This window comes from Fusarium keratoplasticum, chromosome 3 (genome assembly GCF_025433545.1).
Source record: "Fusarium keratoplasticum isolate Fu6.1 chromosome 3, whole genome shotgun sequence".
In the NCBI taxonomy this organism is placed as follows: Eukaryota; Fungi; Ascomycota; class Sordariomycetes; order Hypocreales; family Nectriaceae; genus Fusarium; species Fusarium keratoplasticum.
In genome coordinates this window covers 5,833,433-5,850,591 of record NC_070531.1, presented here as the reverse complement: position 1 = coordinate 5,850,591, position 17,159 = coordinate 5,833,433, and the positions used below count along the sequence as shown (strand labels likewise).

Sequence of the window (17,159 nt, the reverse complement as noted above, 5' to 3'; positions counted from 1 at the left end):
CTAAAGTGCTATAGTGATATCAATCGTGCTAGAGTGCCATAGTGATATCAATCGTGCTAAAGTGCTAGGGTGATATCAATCGTGCTAGAGTGCTATAGTGATATCAATCGTGCTAAAGTGCTATAGTGATATCAATCGTGCTAAAGTGCTAGGGTGATATTCTAGCACACTTTTTGCGAATATGTGAATATGAATATGAATATCACTTTAGCACGTTATATCACAATACGCAAGTCTGTGTCGCTGCTTATGAGGAAAATGGGGCATCATTGTGAGGATAATAACGTCACATTGGAGATGCAGGCGAAGGAAATATCGATATCAAAGCATCAGAATGAAGAATTAAGACCAAAGAAAAGGAAAAAGTCGTCTTTGATGGCAACGCTGAGTTTGCAAAGGTTCCTGCGATCAAGAAAGCTCGTGAGGCGATGCTCAAGATCATACAGCCGCGCAGGACCGCCGTGAGGGTTTCCAAGATAAAACAAGCTGATCGAGAGCATACATTCCATCTAAACCTTCACTAGTCAAAAAATCAGATCAATACGGCTTCCCGTTGTTGGTTATTAATTGATCATCGCGATCGCATGACCTTGGTGTTGTTATGGAAACAGGTGGTCGGTTGTGGGGGGTTGGACGTTAGTATGTGACCGCTCACGGTCGTCAGAGTGAGCGGCTTAACTTAGACGCGGATTAGGCGGATATTGTGGGTACGTTTGACACGTGACTCTGGGTATGTCCAGGTCGTGATACACTTGAGAACGTCTTTCTTTCTTCTTCATCTTTGATGTAAATAGCATTCTAGACTAGGTAGCTGGAATACAGTTACTAGAGGCCGTTCACACTAAGAGCCTTCTGTAACTGCCTTCTGACATGTAACAGCGGCGCTCGCATATTAAGTATGTTATAATAATTACTTTAATTATTAATATAACGTACATGATAAGCGAGTGCACCGGACAAGTGAGTACACCAGCATACTGTGTAACCTAAAATAGCTAAATCTTAAGTCTCTAAAAATAGATATAAAATAGCTATGAAGTTAAAAGAGTATAAATCCTAAGAACTTTCAAAGTGGTGCACTCACTTGTCCGGTGCACTCGCTTATCATGTACGTTAACTTAGTTACATTTATTAGTTTTAAATATATTATTAGATATAAGCCTAGTATAATTAATTTATCTCTTAGGAATCTTATAACTATTATATATATAGCCTTATCTAATAAGAGCTACTAGACTCTTTTACTAATATAACTCAGCACGATCGGTTTAGCCCTTGGGAAACACCCAATCGTCATAATAAGTAATTAGATAGCTACTATATAACACCCCATCAGCCCAATAGCAAGCAAGGCCGCTCTGCCAGGCGCCTTGCCTTCGCTCCCACTGCGCTCACAGACCAGGTCATCCCCGTCCTGGAGGCACTTCTGGCCTTTCGCGCAGCACGAGCTACCGCAGCAGTCCTCATCCTCAGCGCAGTAACCTTTCCCAAACCCGCAGCACTCGGTGCCTTTGGGTGCACAGGTTGCCCCGCAGATGTACTCATCGGAACCGCAAGTGATGCAAAACCCGTTTCCATCATTGTCGTACTCGCATTCGGCGGATGAATTGCAGCATTTAGACCCGCACTGTCAATTAGGGAGGCCAGGTCAGTTGAGAGATAGGCCAAGGTTAGGCAATTGGCTAAGGGTACTACTTACGCAAAATTTGTCAAGGCTACAGCACGCATAGTCGCCACACTCAGCTGCGTTTGGGGACTTGGTTAGCTTACTTTTCTTGGCCTTCCTCTACTAGGTTTTAGGTAAAGAAAATTTCCGTAATATCGACATACCCTGGAAGTCGCCGCAAGAGTTGGCCCTGCCTTTGAGAATGGCCTCAATTGACTTGGCGGCCGTGTTTGATCTTGTGTGCCCATAGTCGTGATGTATGCCCCCTGCAAAGCCGGCCCAGACAGCAGCAAGCATGGAGAGTCCAAGAGCAGGGGCTCGCATTTTGGTTGAGAATTTAATATCGGAACTTCTGTGTCTTTGAAATTGCCGTAAAGCAGCCAGTGGAGATTACCCTTGTCGATCCAGCTACTACTACCCTGTATAAGGAGGCAGAGAAGCACCAAGCGGAGGATTAGATTAGGGGAAGGAGATTATCTTTTATATTCGAAACCAGCCCTTCTCTCACTTCGCCACTGTCCTCCCAGTCTCCAGAGGGCGTAACATGGCGTCTGCTAAAATCTCAGCTCCAAGCGAGCACTAAGACAACAAGCGTACTAGCGCAGCCTCATGGCTTGGCGTTTATCAGGCGTGAGATACCTGTCTTTGATGTTACCTTGTACGAGTGCTTTGTAGGGACCCCTAGCTTGTCTCACTAACTAGATACTTACCTCATTGCGCTGCTTCACCTGCAATTACATTGCCAAGTACATTATTAATAGCACGGTATTGCTCAATTCAGTGATAAATAATATCAAGGTGGTGGCTGTATTAAGCCAAGCCGGAACACTTCTATGCCAAGATGAATTATGCCTGTCCGTCGGTACTTGTGGGGCCCTCTTTCACAGCCCCGCTAGGTGTCATTCTAAATAATGTAGCTCAAGCCATGTTCGCCAATGCTCGCGTTGATGGAAACCGCTCGTAGCCCTTCAAGCCTTGCGTTACTTACGTACCACTTTTCTTTCGCACATACGTGTAAGGCAGGCAATTTGATCATGGTACGATGACTCCTCGACGGCAGGTTACACATTCTACGACACTTGAGCTCACTGTCGCGTCGTTCGAGACGAGTGCGCAATTTCCAAAGGTCATATAGGCCGTGAAAGAAACCGTGTTCCCCAGCCACTGATGATGCCAAGTCAACGTCTGCCTAATCCGGCGGGTTCCGCCCGAAAGTGAGACAGTTCTCCAACGTAGAATATGAAAGAGAGCGCACGCCCGACTATTTCCGACCACTTTTAGATAACTTAATCTACATAGCATCAGCAGATAGGAGGGCCGGGCCCAAGTAAAGGCCTTTCTCTCCTCCTGCCGCCGCCCTGCCCTCCTTGAACTCGAGTTCTTTGAAGCCGACTGTATTCCTGACCATAAAGACTGGCTCCCGCACCTTGCCTCCTGTGGGGCCTTACTATGGATAATGCACCGAGAAACTAGTAGTGACTATTGGCTTGGCCTTATGTTATTCTCATGCAGGGCACTTTCAGCTGTGCTGGAATCTACTAATGCCTGGTTAAATGGCCAGCCATAGCGGGGATAGGCCAAAACCCCGACATATTCGCCCTCCCTTAATTATCAACATTTAAGGGCCAATTAATTCCATTCAGATCTGAGCCTGGTGTTATCACCTGGGCTTTTTCCATGTAGACCACTATGCGTAGTCTCTCTCTTCTCCTCACCTAGCTGCTGGCACTCGCCGCCGCCAAAATAAACCCAGGTCCAGCGCCTACTTTGCCGCCCGCGAATCTTGTCAAACGCTAGTCAATTTCGATACGGAGAACCACGTTATATTACTCTTTGGTTACTACTTAGATTCCAAAGAATGAATACTCCATCGGGATGGGTAAGAATGGAACCGCGGGAGACTCTTGTTAGTTATTATATTTCGCCTAACCGCAGCTACTAAACTTTCCTAGATTGGGTTTCTTGCATCAATGAGCCTTTTATAATAAAAAGCAGCTACGGCGGATGTGGATATGATGATATATATACTCGGTGCTTGGGTAGAACGGCGCTAGGAATCGACGGCGATCAGGTTTTATGGTACGTCCTCGTTGCTTTCTATTTAATTCGCTGTGGATTTATTAACTATTATAGTGATGCGGAATGTGTTACGCATAGGATCTATAAAGACCTCGACGTAACAACATGGACCCCCTTTCTCGGTTGCGGTAGAGGCACTAGCACAATGAATCTCCTTAGAGCATTAACTTATTCCGGCGATGAAGGTTAGTCACTCCTCATATGAAGCCATCTATTGAAGAGAATATACTCACATGTATGTAGATGAACCCCCCATAATAGAGGACTTTGCGCTAGAAATGATATCCGCTGGTGGGTTTGGAGAGGACTCTTCCCTTGCTTCTTCCTATTCCTCTTACCCCCCTGCCTCCTCTTCCACTTTCCCATCCCCTTCATCTAACACGGGACTATCGGCTGGGGCTGTAGCCGGCATTGCGATTGGATCGGCAGTAGGAGTTTTACTAGTTGCTAGTGCAGCGGGTTTTTTGATCTTCCGGCGATACCGAAAATAACGACAATTACCAGATAAACAAACATCCTCAGATTTAATGGGAGGCTAAAAGACCTCTGCCGTAACTCAAAACGGTGATGTTGCTAATCAGTTAGACTCCCGAGGTATATATGAAATGCCCTAAGCATTACTATGGAAAAACCATTTGTATTTAGTTAGGTTAAGGTATATAATAAGTGAGCGACTTGCTTCCCCTAACGTGTGTGAACGGCCTCTAGTAACTGTATTCTAGCTACCATGCAGTACTTACCTGCCGTACGTACCCACCTACCGTATAGCTAAAAAAAATTCCCCTATATAAAATGCTATTTTTTAATCATATGTTAAAATTTCACTAAAAATAAAACCCGTGAAATGATTTTCGAATTTCGTTTTAGAATCAAGTGGATTTTAATATTTTCGCAGTATTTTAACTTCACGCCCTGCGCGTGTGCGTATGATAGCTAATTCTTCCTCCTCCGAATTTGAACTCTCAACTTCTTCCATCCCTCCCGCCTCGATCACATCCTCAACAGCATCCGCCTCTTTAATTGCTTTGTTTGCCTCGGAAATAGTCTCATAAGTTACCAGAGCTTCTGCCAATGTTATGAATCTTTTATTGGGATTCGGTATCGCCTTCCTCTTCTTGCCTCTGCTTAACCGGCTAACTTCCTCCTCTAGACTGGCTATTCTGGTGCTCAGAGAGGCGATCTTTGACTCTTGAGCTTTAAACCCTTTCGATATCACAGAATAGCGCCTTCTTATTGACGGGCTCTTGTTCTTCCCCAGATCTCGGATGTGGCGGCTGGTCTTTGGCGTATTATTAGAGTCGACTTACCCGTCTCGGTGGCCGTCCGACCCGGGCGTCGTTTCCTTCTTATCCGGCTAAATCTTAGGATATATGAGCGCTTTCCGCCGTGAAATCGGCCAGTTTCCAGTCACTCTCCAGCCTAAGAGTATATTTTTCTTCGTCATACCCACTTCCCTGGCCTTGGCATAGGCCTTGATGAAGTTGACCTTGTCTACCGGCGCAGAATCGGTCAGGCTGGCGAGTTTCTGCAGTTCTTTTCGGTAGGCAGCCTTGGATATATTGAAGACGCCATTATCTAGCGGCTGCAGCCCATGAGAGCAGTGTGTAGGCAGGTAACAGTAATATACGTTGTTCAAAAAGCACGTAGCCATCTACTTATCCTGGATTTTCAGTCAGCGCCGTTAGCGGCATTTTCGATCTAGAATAGGTAGATACTCATAGATACATGGCTTCTATGGCTATCTAATATGATGAGCCTTGCATTAGACTTATCCGCCGGTTGCGTTTGAGGCAGATAGACCTCCTTGAGCCACTCGACTGCGATATGGTTGTCCGTCCAGCCATTGTCGGACGTGATATAATACCAGTCGGCGATCCCCCGGAGCTCATCGATAAACCATTGTTGCTGAAGCTCTTTACCTTTGAAGATAATCCCCGGCTTCAGAAGACGACCATCTGCGGTGACGGCTTCGATAAAGGTAGTCCAAGTGCGGGACTGCGAGCCCTTGAGGAAGGCCTTCCTCCTAGGATCGCTACTGCCAATGACCAAGGAATCTAAGCCTATATTTTTTAGTGGATTAGTGAGTTTGGTAGCAAAAATAATTAATACTCACCAAATCCAGCTATGATACCGCCCTCGTCAATATTAACCGTGTTCTCCGGTTTGATCCAGCCATATTCGCTCTCCCGGATATCAAAGTACCAATTGACCGCCATTGGGGTAAATGAATTGAACCTTGCAGCTTCCTGGCGTCTTCCCACCTTTGTTTTAATATCGTCATGGCGTTTGATGAACCTGGCTAGCCAGTGTACACCGATAGGCCTTTCCCGGTCCTGCTGTCTCAAGAGGCAGCGACGGTGGCGCGGACTTGACTGTGGGAAGGATCGTAGCCCAGGGCCTCTTATCGAAGTATCCAGGTGACTAATCTGGACTCCTCTGACTTAGATAGCAGCTGAGCAGGCTGGGTAACCTCTGATTTTGACGGTAGGCCTCTTAATCGGTCAGAGAGGGTGGTCGGAGGCACGCCGTTCTTCTGGGCGGCCTGGTTCTGGGAGAGGCCATTTTCCGTGATATCTAGTATGGCCTTGATAACATCGTTCTCCGTATAAGATAATTGAGGCATATTTGAGGGGACTAAGGTAAGATGGGGAAGAGAAAATGTTGGATGAAGCTGCGAGGAGGCTGGTTGATAAGGGAGGCATTTTGAGTCATTTTATATTAGTTCCGTGCGACCAAACCGCAAGCGTCACTATGGAAAAAAAGTTAAAATATTAAATTCCAAGCAATTCTTAATATGATAGACGTTTTCTTATGAAAATATCTTTTATTTTGACAATATACTGTATAAGTGAAATTGGGCATTTTGTATGGGGAAAATTTTTTTTTGCTGTACGGTAGGTGGGTATGTACGGCAGGTGGGTACTGTATGGTACTACGTTTTTGTTACTTTGCGATCACCGAAGACTTTGAGGGCGGCGTCGCAAGTTCGACGATGCTGGTTTACTTTAGTGCCGTGCGCGGGTTATCGACCCCTGACGGCGACGAATATCTCCAGCCTCACCGGTTCACTCCCATCTTGGCGAGACTCATATATTGCTCCCGGCTGGTGTTTCTCGAGGCAGTGCTCACGCGTTTCTCGCGAAGTTGCGGTGGCATTGCGCGTCGGCCGCGTCACGGGCTACTGCGAAGACTTAATGCGGATCGACGAGAGTATATGTGCGATGGCACGCTATCGCCCATGGGAGAGTCCCTGAGTCTCCTATCGTATGGCAATGCTCTTTGGCGGTCTCAGGGGTCGACCTTCCGCTTTCACTGGAGCCAAGACGGCGAGGTGCTCTCCTGGGATGGCAACCAACAACTGTCGATGTCAAACTTCCGTGGCCTAGCTCATGAGCTACTACGTTCGGCCACGGCATCCTGCTCCCGTTTGATGTATGACTGGGAGCCTGCCAATGCCGATCTCTCGCAGATCCGGGATAGGTTATCGATGACGACACCGGGCTACTCCTTTGTATCTGACCCTACTGCACACACACACACACAAGTCTATTACGCCCGGTAGGCCATGCCCAAAGGGTTCTGAAGCTAAAAATACATACACAACTCTAGTTCTTGCCTTGATCTCGCCAAGCCCTTGTGAATCCCGCCTTGTTCTTTTGGACTAGTCATCGCTCTTCTTCTTGGCCCTCGTGAAGGTTAGTAGCAAGTCAACTTGAAGCCCAATTCCTCCAAGTGTTCAGTTTCCTATTTTCGGCGGCTGAAGCAGTGCCTGCTTTTGATTGTCCGAGGGGTTTTTAGTTAGTATTGATAGGTTAGCTGAATTTGGTTCATCTCTGATTAAGGTGACCCGTAGCGATTGCGAATTTGACTGTAGCTCGCATAGCGTCTATGTTTGGTGTCCACTTCTGTCCATCTGATGCCGCTTTTCCTCCTAGATAGAAAGAGAGGTTACCGCGTTTTGTGTCCGTACATTGAAGCATCTCTTTGCGGTGTGTCGTCTAGTTCACGCAGCAGAAGAGAAAATGCTCTACTGTTTCTTTTGCCCGTCTGCATGGGCACTCATCTATCGGCGCAGCTCGAAACTGATATAGATAACCGTTGAGCCGGGCCATTCCGGTCCTAAGCTGCGCCAATACGCTGGCCTCCTTCCACGATAGCTAGTCGTATAGTAGGCGAGTATGTCTTCCAGATAGGGCTAAATCGACCCTCCTAGAGGATCTCCTAATTCTAGTAGTATTCTCTCGCTTCGGAACTCTGCCCTTATTTGATTTAGAATTGTGAACTTTGCTTTTACTGATGTTCGTCGTGGTGTGGCGTACGGTTCTATTATTGAAATTCTTAAGTAATATAGGGAGCTAATAGATTGGCAATCTTTTTTTCCTAAGACCGGTCGCCTAAGAAGTAATATCTACTACTCGAAGTCCGACCAATAAGAGTACCTGCAACACGGTACGAACTAGACTATGGAAATATTGCGGTACACTTCTCGTTGGTCTAAGTAAGGGGGTGCTCTAGTTATCCAAGGATCGCCCATTCAGCCCCGACAGGCCAGAGCCCACCGCCCTAAAGAAGCCTCGCCGTGCAAAACAATCTAGATCCTCTGCTACCCTGACCAAAACCAATCCCATATCCATACATGGTTAATAGTTCGGCGCCACATTGAGCAACCACACCGACTGGGGCAGTACTTCAACGTCCCATGCTACCTCGACGAGTAGACTATTCTCAACCGATCTAAAGGGCTTACGTTTCATAAGATTCCCGAAGAACTCCCCCTTCCAGTAGGCTTATTGGATATATCCTTCCGTAACAAGGCGGAGTGGCGTTTCAGGCTCCTCCACAAACTCGATAGTCTTAAACGAATCGTTTGAATCACGGAGCTGTACGCCAAAGTCGTAGATAACTCCGCCCGGTAATGTCGCCCAAGACCACGAAGGTCCAGAGATTTGGGCCGGGTTACTTTCTTCCACACTCAGAGGTTTCTCCTTCTTCCAAAGAAGTTATCGGGCGGCGTCAGCTTTCCACATCCCGGCCAGATATTCCGACGTTGGCCAACCCACGAAAGGCGCCAAATACGATATCGATTCAAAGAAAGCTGGTAGCCTATCTTGGGGACGAGAATAATGGCGGAATGAGTATCTCTCAACGATTTTCATCCAGGCTTGAATTCTCCAATTAATCTCCACAAGATTCTCGGAAGAATATGGGGATGGCGAGAATGCTTCGTCAAGGTGATGCTCTAGGTCACCATCTGGTAGTGAGTAATCACCACCGTCGACCACGTTGCCGTCCTTCTGACATTTCCATTTGATTTGTCGTGTGCCAAAACTTCAGGGAAAAGACTTTTCTACAACGATGCAGTGCCCAGGCTTGGCTTGAGAATGTCTCTCAAGGGCCCAAGTCTCAGTTTTCAAGTCATTTGGAAGGCTAAAGTTTGTCTGGGCACTCAGAATGGAGATCACAAAATCGAGCTTGAGCCTCCCGTGCTGGAGATCAGTTCCAGGCTTCGGCGAAAGTTCGGGTTTGAAAGGTTTATAGAGCTTCAGTTGCTGTCAGGCTCTCTGTCAAAGTCTTTCCGAGACGACGATCTGAAGAAATCATTGGCTCATGGTTGGTTCACACGCGTCAGCATTTTCTCGATCGTGAGTGGGCTGCATTCTTCTTGCAGGATTGCGACATTCCACCGACCTTCCCTAAACGAGTGTTTCTGTTTGCCGAGCGAGGACATGGCCTCGTTCCCTCTATGAATGGCAGACATGCAGTCAACGGAACCGCCACGTTAGCAATCAGGGGCGAATGCAGCCGATTCGACATGTTGAACTGGCTTTTACAGTTTGAACAGAACATGGATAAGCCATACATGAAGCTCTTCCACCGCATTCAGTTAGGTAGGCTTCTAACCATCTCCTCCTTATTCTACTTCCCTCTAGATTTGTCAACTTTTACTCATTCTACAGTACATTCATATAGGCCTAAGCAAAGCAACCCCAACTATAGTGCTCTCAGAGCATCAGATACGCAACTATCATGCTGACATCCTATCACCAAAAGGTGTTGTCATGAATGATGGTATAGGAAGACTGTCTCCATCGGTTATGCGAGAGGTGGGGAATGCTCTTGGTCTAGAGAGCATCCCATCGGTTATTCAAGGGAGGATAGGAAGCGCTAAGGGATTATGGATAACGGATACAACATCAGTGGGCGATGAGAAGTGGATTGAGACGCACAGCTCTCAACGAAAATGGGAATGCGACTGGTCCGATCCCGCCTACCGCACTCTTGATGTTGTGACGTCGCCATCAGAACTGCAGCCAGCAAACCTAAACCTTGAATTGATCCCTATCTTGGAAGGCGGAGCAATCGATAAAGAGTTGATGCGGACAACCATCGTCCGACATATGGCTGTTCACCTCAGGAGCGACTTGGAACGTGCCAAGACCGCCATGAAGCAGCCTGACCATTTTCGAAAATGGGTTCACGACACCTCCTACACCGCATCTGAGAGAAGCCAAAGCGGCCTGGAGTTCGTTGGAGGACTGCCTAAGGATTTTGCAGATATCATGAATTTCCTCGTGGACGGGGGTTTCGATCCTTTGAAGCTTCAGTTCCTCAACGAGCTTGTTTTCGAGCACCAACGAAAACGGTGGGAACGGATCGAGGGCAAGTTGAATGTCAAGGTTGGTCAGTCAACCTATGCATTCATGGCTGTTGATTTTCAAAAGGTACTAGCGGCCGATGAAGTCTACCTCTGCTTCTCATCTAGCTTCAATGATGGCACCAGAGAGCTACACGACCTAGAAGGGATGGATGTACTGGTCGGCCGCTGCCCTGCGCACCTTCCAAGCGACATACAGAAAGTGAAGGCTGTCTTCAGACCGGAGCTCCGCCACTTGAAAGACATCATCATATTCCCTTGCACAAGAGATGAACCGCTCGCGCAAAGGTTATCGGGTGGTGATTACGACGGTGATAGGGCGTGGATCTGTTGGGATCCGGATATGGTCAACAATTTTGAGGGTGTTGACGTACCGCCTAAACCTTCGTTTGGAAAGTATTTCCTGCCAAATACTCGACAATTAGGGGACCTTTTTTCTTGCCATGGCAAAGCGCATTTTCTGGATCGATTGTTGGAAGAGGCTTTTGCGTTTCACCTTGCGCCAACCTTTATCGGCATTTGCACAAGCCATAAGGAAAAGCTGGCCTACCACAAGAACAGCATCAGTGAAGAGTCTGTCATCAACCTGAGCTGGCTTCTCAGTGATCTAGTGGACCAAGAGAAGAGTGCCTTTGTGTTCAACCAAGACATTTGGCGGCGGATCATGAAGGAGATGGGTGGCGGCATGCTAGATCTGGCCAGCGCTCTCAACAAGACAAGCCTAACCAAGACAAGACAAGCCAAGTCAAGTCAAGCCAAGTCAAGATTACCATCTTCTCAATCAAGACGGCTTTTTTAGCTGGCTTGACTTGTCTTGATACCGGCTTGGTAAGCAGGGACCCTATGGTGGTCATAGCCACGGTGGCTTGGATGGTAAAAATCCTGCTGGCACGGCCAAAAGTTAGCCCCGAGCACCACCGTCAACACGTCCGATATTGACGATACCTCTTCGGTGACCGCCCTCTCAGAAGCAGTTACCGAGATAGCCAGCCAGCCTCGACCCTGAACACGGGATCCGCCACGGCCGGAAGCACCGCGTTTGGAACCTATCTACGAAGACGAGGCGACTGAAGATCCTTTCGAGTGGTGGCGGCAGAGAGAGAAGAACTTTCCACGGCTTGCGAGGATGGCGTACGATCTCCTATCTATTCCTTCGACGGCGTGCAAGTGTGAGAGGGTCTTCAGCCTCGCCAAGCTCTTGGTTGGCACGCAGCGACACTCACTCCATGTCGCATATTGTCAAGCTCCGGACACCTTTGTACGTCAAGGGCAAGGATCATAACCATCGTGAATAGCTTCACGGTCAGCGTGAACGCTATATGTCGCACAACTAGCCTGCCCCACTACTGTAGCTGCCTGCCAGGCAGCTGTATCTGCCCAAACGGGCAATACTTTCATTTGCGTATAAAAGAGCTGGATAGCCTCGGTGCATCCTCTGGAGAAGTTCTTGCTCTTTAGATAATTCTCATCAATTCACCGATGCCATCTCTGATCCCTGTGGAGCCAATTGTCTGACACTCCAAGATCTGACGATGGAGATGCTCACTTGTGTGAGGTTTTGGCGGCGGAACCCACTAATATAAAACCGGCGCTCTGTTCTAGACGGCTGCTTTGTCCGTATATGCCAGTCTGCAGTTGAGCTCACGATGACCGGCCTGCTTACTAACACGTCTTGAATAGGCTTGACAAGATGTCAAGTCAAGCCAAGTCAAGTCAAGACAGACCGCTAAGTTATCAAGACAAGACAAGCCAGAGCTCTGGCTTGTCTTGTCTTGACTTGTTGAGAGCGCTGGATCTGGCTCCACCAGCGTACAAATCCAACAGCATCCGATATCTTCCAGAAACCTGCCATGTAATCGAATACCTTAAATTCAACTTCTCGAAGATTATCGGAGACGGTTTGGCGGATTTTGGAAAACATTTAACGGCCAAAGATGGCGACGACAGCGTACCGAGACCCACGACATTTGACCCAGACCTCACCGACTACTGGAATAGCTTTGAAAGAGAAGCTAAAGAATTAATGACCGAAAATTTTCTTCCTTCTACTTGGTTATCGGAACTTCGCTCAAACTTGATGCTAGATATCGAAGCATGCGTCTCACTCTGGCTCAAGTCGATGAGTTTCAATAGACCTTATATCGATAAAGCCGTTCCCGTATGCGAAGCATGGCGCAAGATCGCCCCGAAGGTTACTTGTGAGTCAGCAGTGGCTTCCACGGTGGTGTGGTCACTGAAAAGGCGGCCTTTTCCCCAGCAGGATCTAGATGACTAGCAGTTGTTGAAAGCCAGTCTAACTTTCAAATTGTATCATTATGAACGTTCTCGGTTCGTGTGGCAGGTTTCAGGCCGCCAGCTCCAGTTTATCAAAGCTTCCAAGGGAGTAGATTCAACAAAGAGGCCAATCCCAGTCATTCAAAACATGTACCGGATTCTGCGGCCGTATGGCAAGCGGCTCAACAAACTTGAGCTCAACCAGGATCAAGAATCAGAACGGAAGAGAGCAGAAACAGACAAGTTTATCTTGTAAAGTACGTATTAGCTAATTCAGACTGTCAAACATGCTTGAATAAGAGCCTTACCGAGAGTAAGCATGGAAATGCGATCTCCATTCGTGTATTACCAAAGACAAGGCCACCTATGCCATCCGTTCTCAATACGAGTTCTCGTCATAATATGTTCGAATATCAGGCCTTTTAGCATAGAATTCATGCTTCCTTGACTAAGTTGCCTTTTTATAAAACGGCTGCAATGAATAAGATGGCAAATCCAGTAGTTACATGTTCTTTGTGACTTCGTCATTTGGAGTCTGCCACACCTACAAACTACTCCATCAACATTCTCTACCCTCGGTTTATTTCTAATGTTCATTACGGTCTCTCGCTTGTTGCAATACATCAGATAACTGAGCAGCATATAATGTGATGCCATAGTCGAATGCTACATCACTTTCGAAATATGATGGCCAAGTATGAGATGTGATCGAGCCTGGGCTGATCCTTCCGTCGTAGAGCCGCAAGACCTGCGACAGGTCATCCCCATAGTCATGACATCCCGTCATTCTTTCAATTGGCAAGAGGGTCATAAATGCGTTGGATAGCTTGCCAATAATGGCACGCACAGGCACGATCATAGCCGTTAGACCACTTTTAACTATAGTAGTGGTAGCAAACTCTTTATTTACTTATATAGAAATGACTTCTTTTGCAATTTAGAAATTCCACTATTATCCTCAGGATACGAGCCCTATTTTGAGTTATCTTATCCCATGCAGCTGATGATCCATGCCCGTCAAACCTGGCTATGGATCAAGGTTACGTTGGCTAGATCTGCACTAAGGTAGTATAGCTATATAGCGGTAGGCTATACTCGAGGAAGAATAGCTGCCGTATCCACACGAGAGTAGCGAAACACGGCGTTAAGGAATATACGCTTTGGTAGGCGAGAGAGCGCGGGTAGATCCCTATGACGGCTATGAAGCATATCAGTGCCGAGGAGGCTATAACCCTAGCTTGGCATTAGTGCATCTAAAACATCATCGAGAGCTAGGATAGAGCCTCGGAGAGCTTAAGCCTAGTGCCGCGGGAGATGCGGAAAGTATGCTATCCCGGGGCGTAGTCTTACTCGTCTTTTCCTCCTTCGTTATCTTCCTCTCCAGCCCCATCGTGGTCATGATTCTCTCCTTCGCCATCGCTCTCATCGTAGCCATCTGCCTCTGCCTCATCTTCTTCTTCGCCCTTGCTGCCTGTCAAGCTCCGGAGACCCTCGCTTACTGTTGGAGGCAAGGATCACGATCATCATGAACGACCACAACTAGCGTCAGTGTCGCATATCACCACTAGGTTCGTGCGACTGGATATGAAACGCGGCCCGTATTTTGGGGTTGTGTATCCGGTTTCACATCCAACTTGTCGCATCAAGATTTCAAATCCTAACGATATGAGCTTAAATAGCTCTGCTCGAACACATGGCTGTTCAATTTCTTTTGTTCTTTAGGTAATTCTCATCAATTGACTGGAGCCATCAATGATCCCTGAATTGTCTGACAGCTAGCCATCAGGCCAAACAGGAATCAACCAGACAGCCAGGGTTTTCAGAGAGTAGGCGAGGTCGGCCACCTGGGAGCCGAAACAAGTCGACACTGGCGAGGCTGGAAGTAGATGCGAGCCAATAGGCCAGCAGCCAAGCCAGCATCCCAAATCAGCATTGAGCACGCAACCAGTCAGCTATTCTTAGAGCGGGGAGAACGACAGGAGTACGTGCTAGTGGACGGAGGACGCAACCGAGTATTCGGAGACGAAGAAGCCAATGGGGGCTGCGCAATAGCGACGAGGAGATTCTTCCTTTAATAACGTAAAGGGAAAGGGACGTGGACAGCTGCTCTTAATGGAATCGTTCTGATTCTGTATCGTAAATAATACTAAGTTGACACCTGAACGCGACCTATTCTAGAAAGGACTAGCCTGATAAAGTTGCTTCTAGACTAGGAAGAACTGGGCTTGTTAAGAGAGCCGGCTTCACCGCCTTCACGGGGAAGTATTTATGAGTCTGGAAAATGTGGCCTAATTAGATATTATAAAAGCTGGCGCGTCCCTAAGGCAGATGCGCCCCTATCAGTTTGTGATGTGTCCATATCAATTGCCTTCAGGAATACTACTAAACAAGACTAGTTATGAGGAAAACGTAATAGTCACTAGATAGTAAGCGAGCACGACCGTTCTCTATTTCCTATCTTAGGCTATAAAAGGGAGTGTAAATAATCGCAGAGTTGCGACTGAGTGAGTGAAAGTATAAAAATGTGGGGGAAAATACTAAGGCTTCACTCCTGCAAATGAGTGATAAGACATAGAAGAGAAATGACACCTCCACCCGAGGATATATATAGTCTTAAGCAGGATGAGCACCACTATCTCATAACTAGCTCATTCTAATAACCCCTAAGCTCTCGTGCCTAACCGATGTTTTAATATTGGTTTAGGCGAAGGTGAAAACCCTTGGGCACGTCATTTTAGCTCCATTGCGATTTAAAGATCGCACCTAAAGCTTCCGACATGGTCACGCAGTAAGATGCGAAGGTTGCCGGATTTACTAAGGTTATCTGAAGTCCCTTCACAATCAGATTGCCTATAATAATAGAAAGTAGCATTAGTCACATTCAAGTAGTACTCGCTACCCGGAGAAGGTAGTCTGAGTTTCCTACCGGAAGAAAGTGTAGCTCTTTACCCCATCCCTAAGCCTGACAGAGTTTGCGGTGTTTCTGGCATAGTTCGGCGTGCGGACTAGGCGAATAAATTAGCGACCCTATTACACACTGACTTGAGGAGCCTAGGCGTTGCAATAAAAATAAAGCTACTTACTGCAGCTGCCGTCCTGGTTAGCAGCGTCGGTGAATTCAAAGTTACAAAGTGGCTGCTTGAAGTTGATCTTGTTGTAGAAGCGGAGGGAGGGTATTGCATGGGCTTTAAGTACTCCGCCTTTGGCCTCGGGAGCTGGCACGGCGAAGGTAGTAGTGGCGGCGAGCCCGAGGATGGCAATAATAGAGATTTGCATTGCGGCTGGATGAGCGGTTTGAGTTCTTTCGAAATCAATGTTGAAGCGGAGATGAGGCAAAAGATTGCTGGAGCTATAAAGTCCGTTGAGTATTGTGTTAGTATAGGAAAGAATTATCATAAGGGGGAAGTTACAGCTATTTATCTTTGTATAATCATTATCTGACTAGGATGTTAGCTCTAGGTTCAGAGCGGCTTTAGTCTTGCCCGCGTCTGACATCAGAAATTATTACTACGTCGTGTCAAGGGCAAGGATCATAACCATTATGAATAGCGCCATAGTTAGCGTGAACGCTACACCACAACTGGTGTCTAGCAATAGCCTCCTTCCTATGAGATTGACAGACTGAACATAAGTAAAAGAGATAGACTCTTGTCACACCTTTAGATAGAAACTCAAGCGCTTATTTCGATCCTCGTGGCCTATCAGAACCTACGACACGTCGCACTCACTACTTCAACTAGAGTAAGCGGCGAAGTGCATAATTACCTATAATAAAAGTTTTATTGGAAAGCTAATCTCTCTATGGCTAGATATGGGCTAGTATTACAGTGGTTTGGAGGCCTGTGGAAAGGTAGAGCTTCCTATGCTATGCTGAGTGGGCCTATTGGTGAACTCTAATATCTAAGTTAATGCATCGTCAGCTCTTTAAAATAGCTTACCGCTTATATATTAAGCGCAGGTGTCATCGGTGACCTGATTATTATATCCAAGTTTGGATATGGCGCTTCGGCATGTCTGTGTGTTATTCGTAGTACCAATAAGGTTAGAGTTAGCACTTGCGTTTAGGTGCGGTTGCGTGTCTTAGCGAAATTCCCCTACTAAGCCCCGCACCCCAAAACCCACCCACCTACACCTCAGTCGACTTTTCCGAGTACGGCAGCAAGTCTCCCGAATGGTTAGCGTTAGAAGCAACTCTTCTAGCTCCTCCCACTTCCAAAAGCCTCACGGAGCGGAAGAGGGTAATCAATAGAGAACGATATGAAATCCCAGCAAAAGCCATAGAGTCATTGCCACATCTCATTTATAGAAAGGATTACCGCATTGACACGAGACGACGCTACGGTTAATACTTAACGCTAGAGGCATAGTGGGTCTATTTTAGTTGCGAAAGCTTGACAAGGCGTAGGTATAAAACCTGGGTGGTAGAGAAGACTGACCCCTGATGAGTCAGACTTGACGGCAAAGTGCTGTTTCAATGCAGCATCA

General features: G+C 47.0%; 1 protein-coding gene across 1 annotated transcript; it reads left to right on the top strand.

The window, feature by feature from the left end:
- Positions 1-9,590: 9,590 nt before the first annotated feature.
- On the top strand, positions 9,591-11,199 carry NCS57_00510400 (RNA-dependent RNA polymerase; the record flags this gene model as incomplete). Its single annotated transcript, XM_053055042.1, has 2 exons — positions 9,591-9,633; positions 9,716-11,199. The coding sequence occupies 2 exons, from the start codon at positions 9,591-9,593 to the stop codon at positions 11,197-11,199; spliced, it is 1,527 nt and encodes a 508-aa protein (XP_052917202.1).
- Between the last annotated feature and the right edge of the window lie 5,960 nt (positions 11,200-17,159).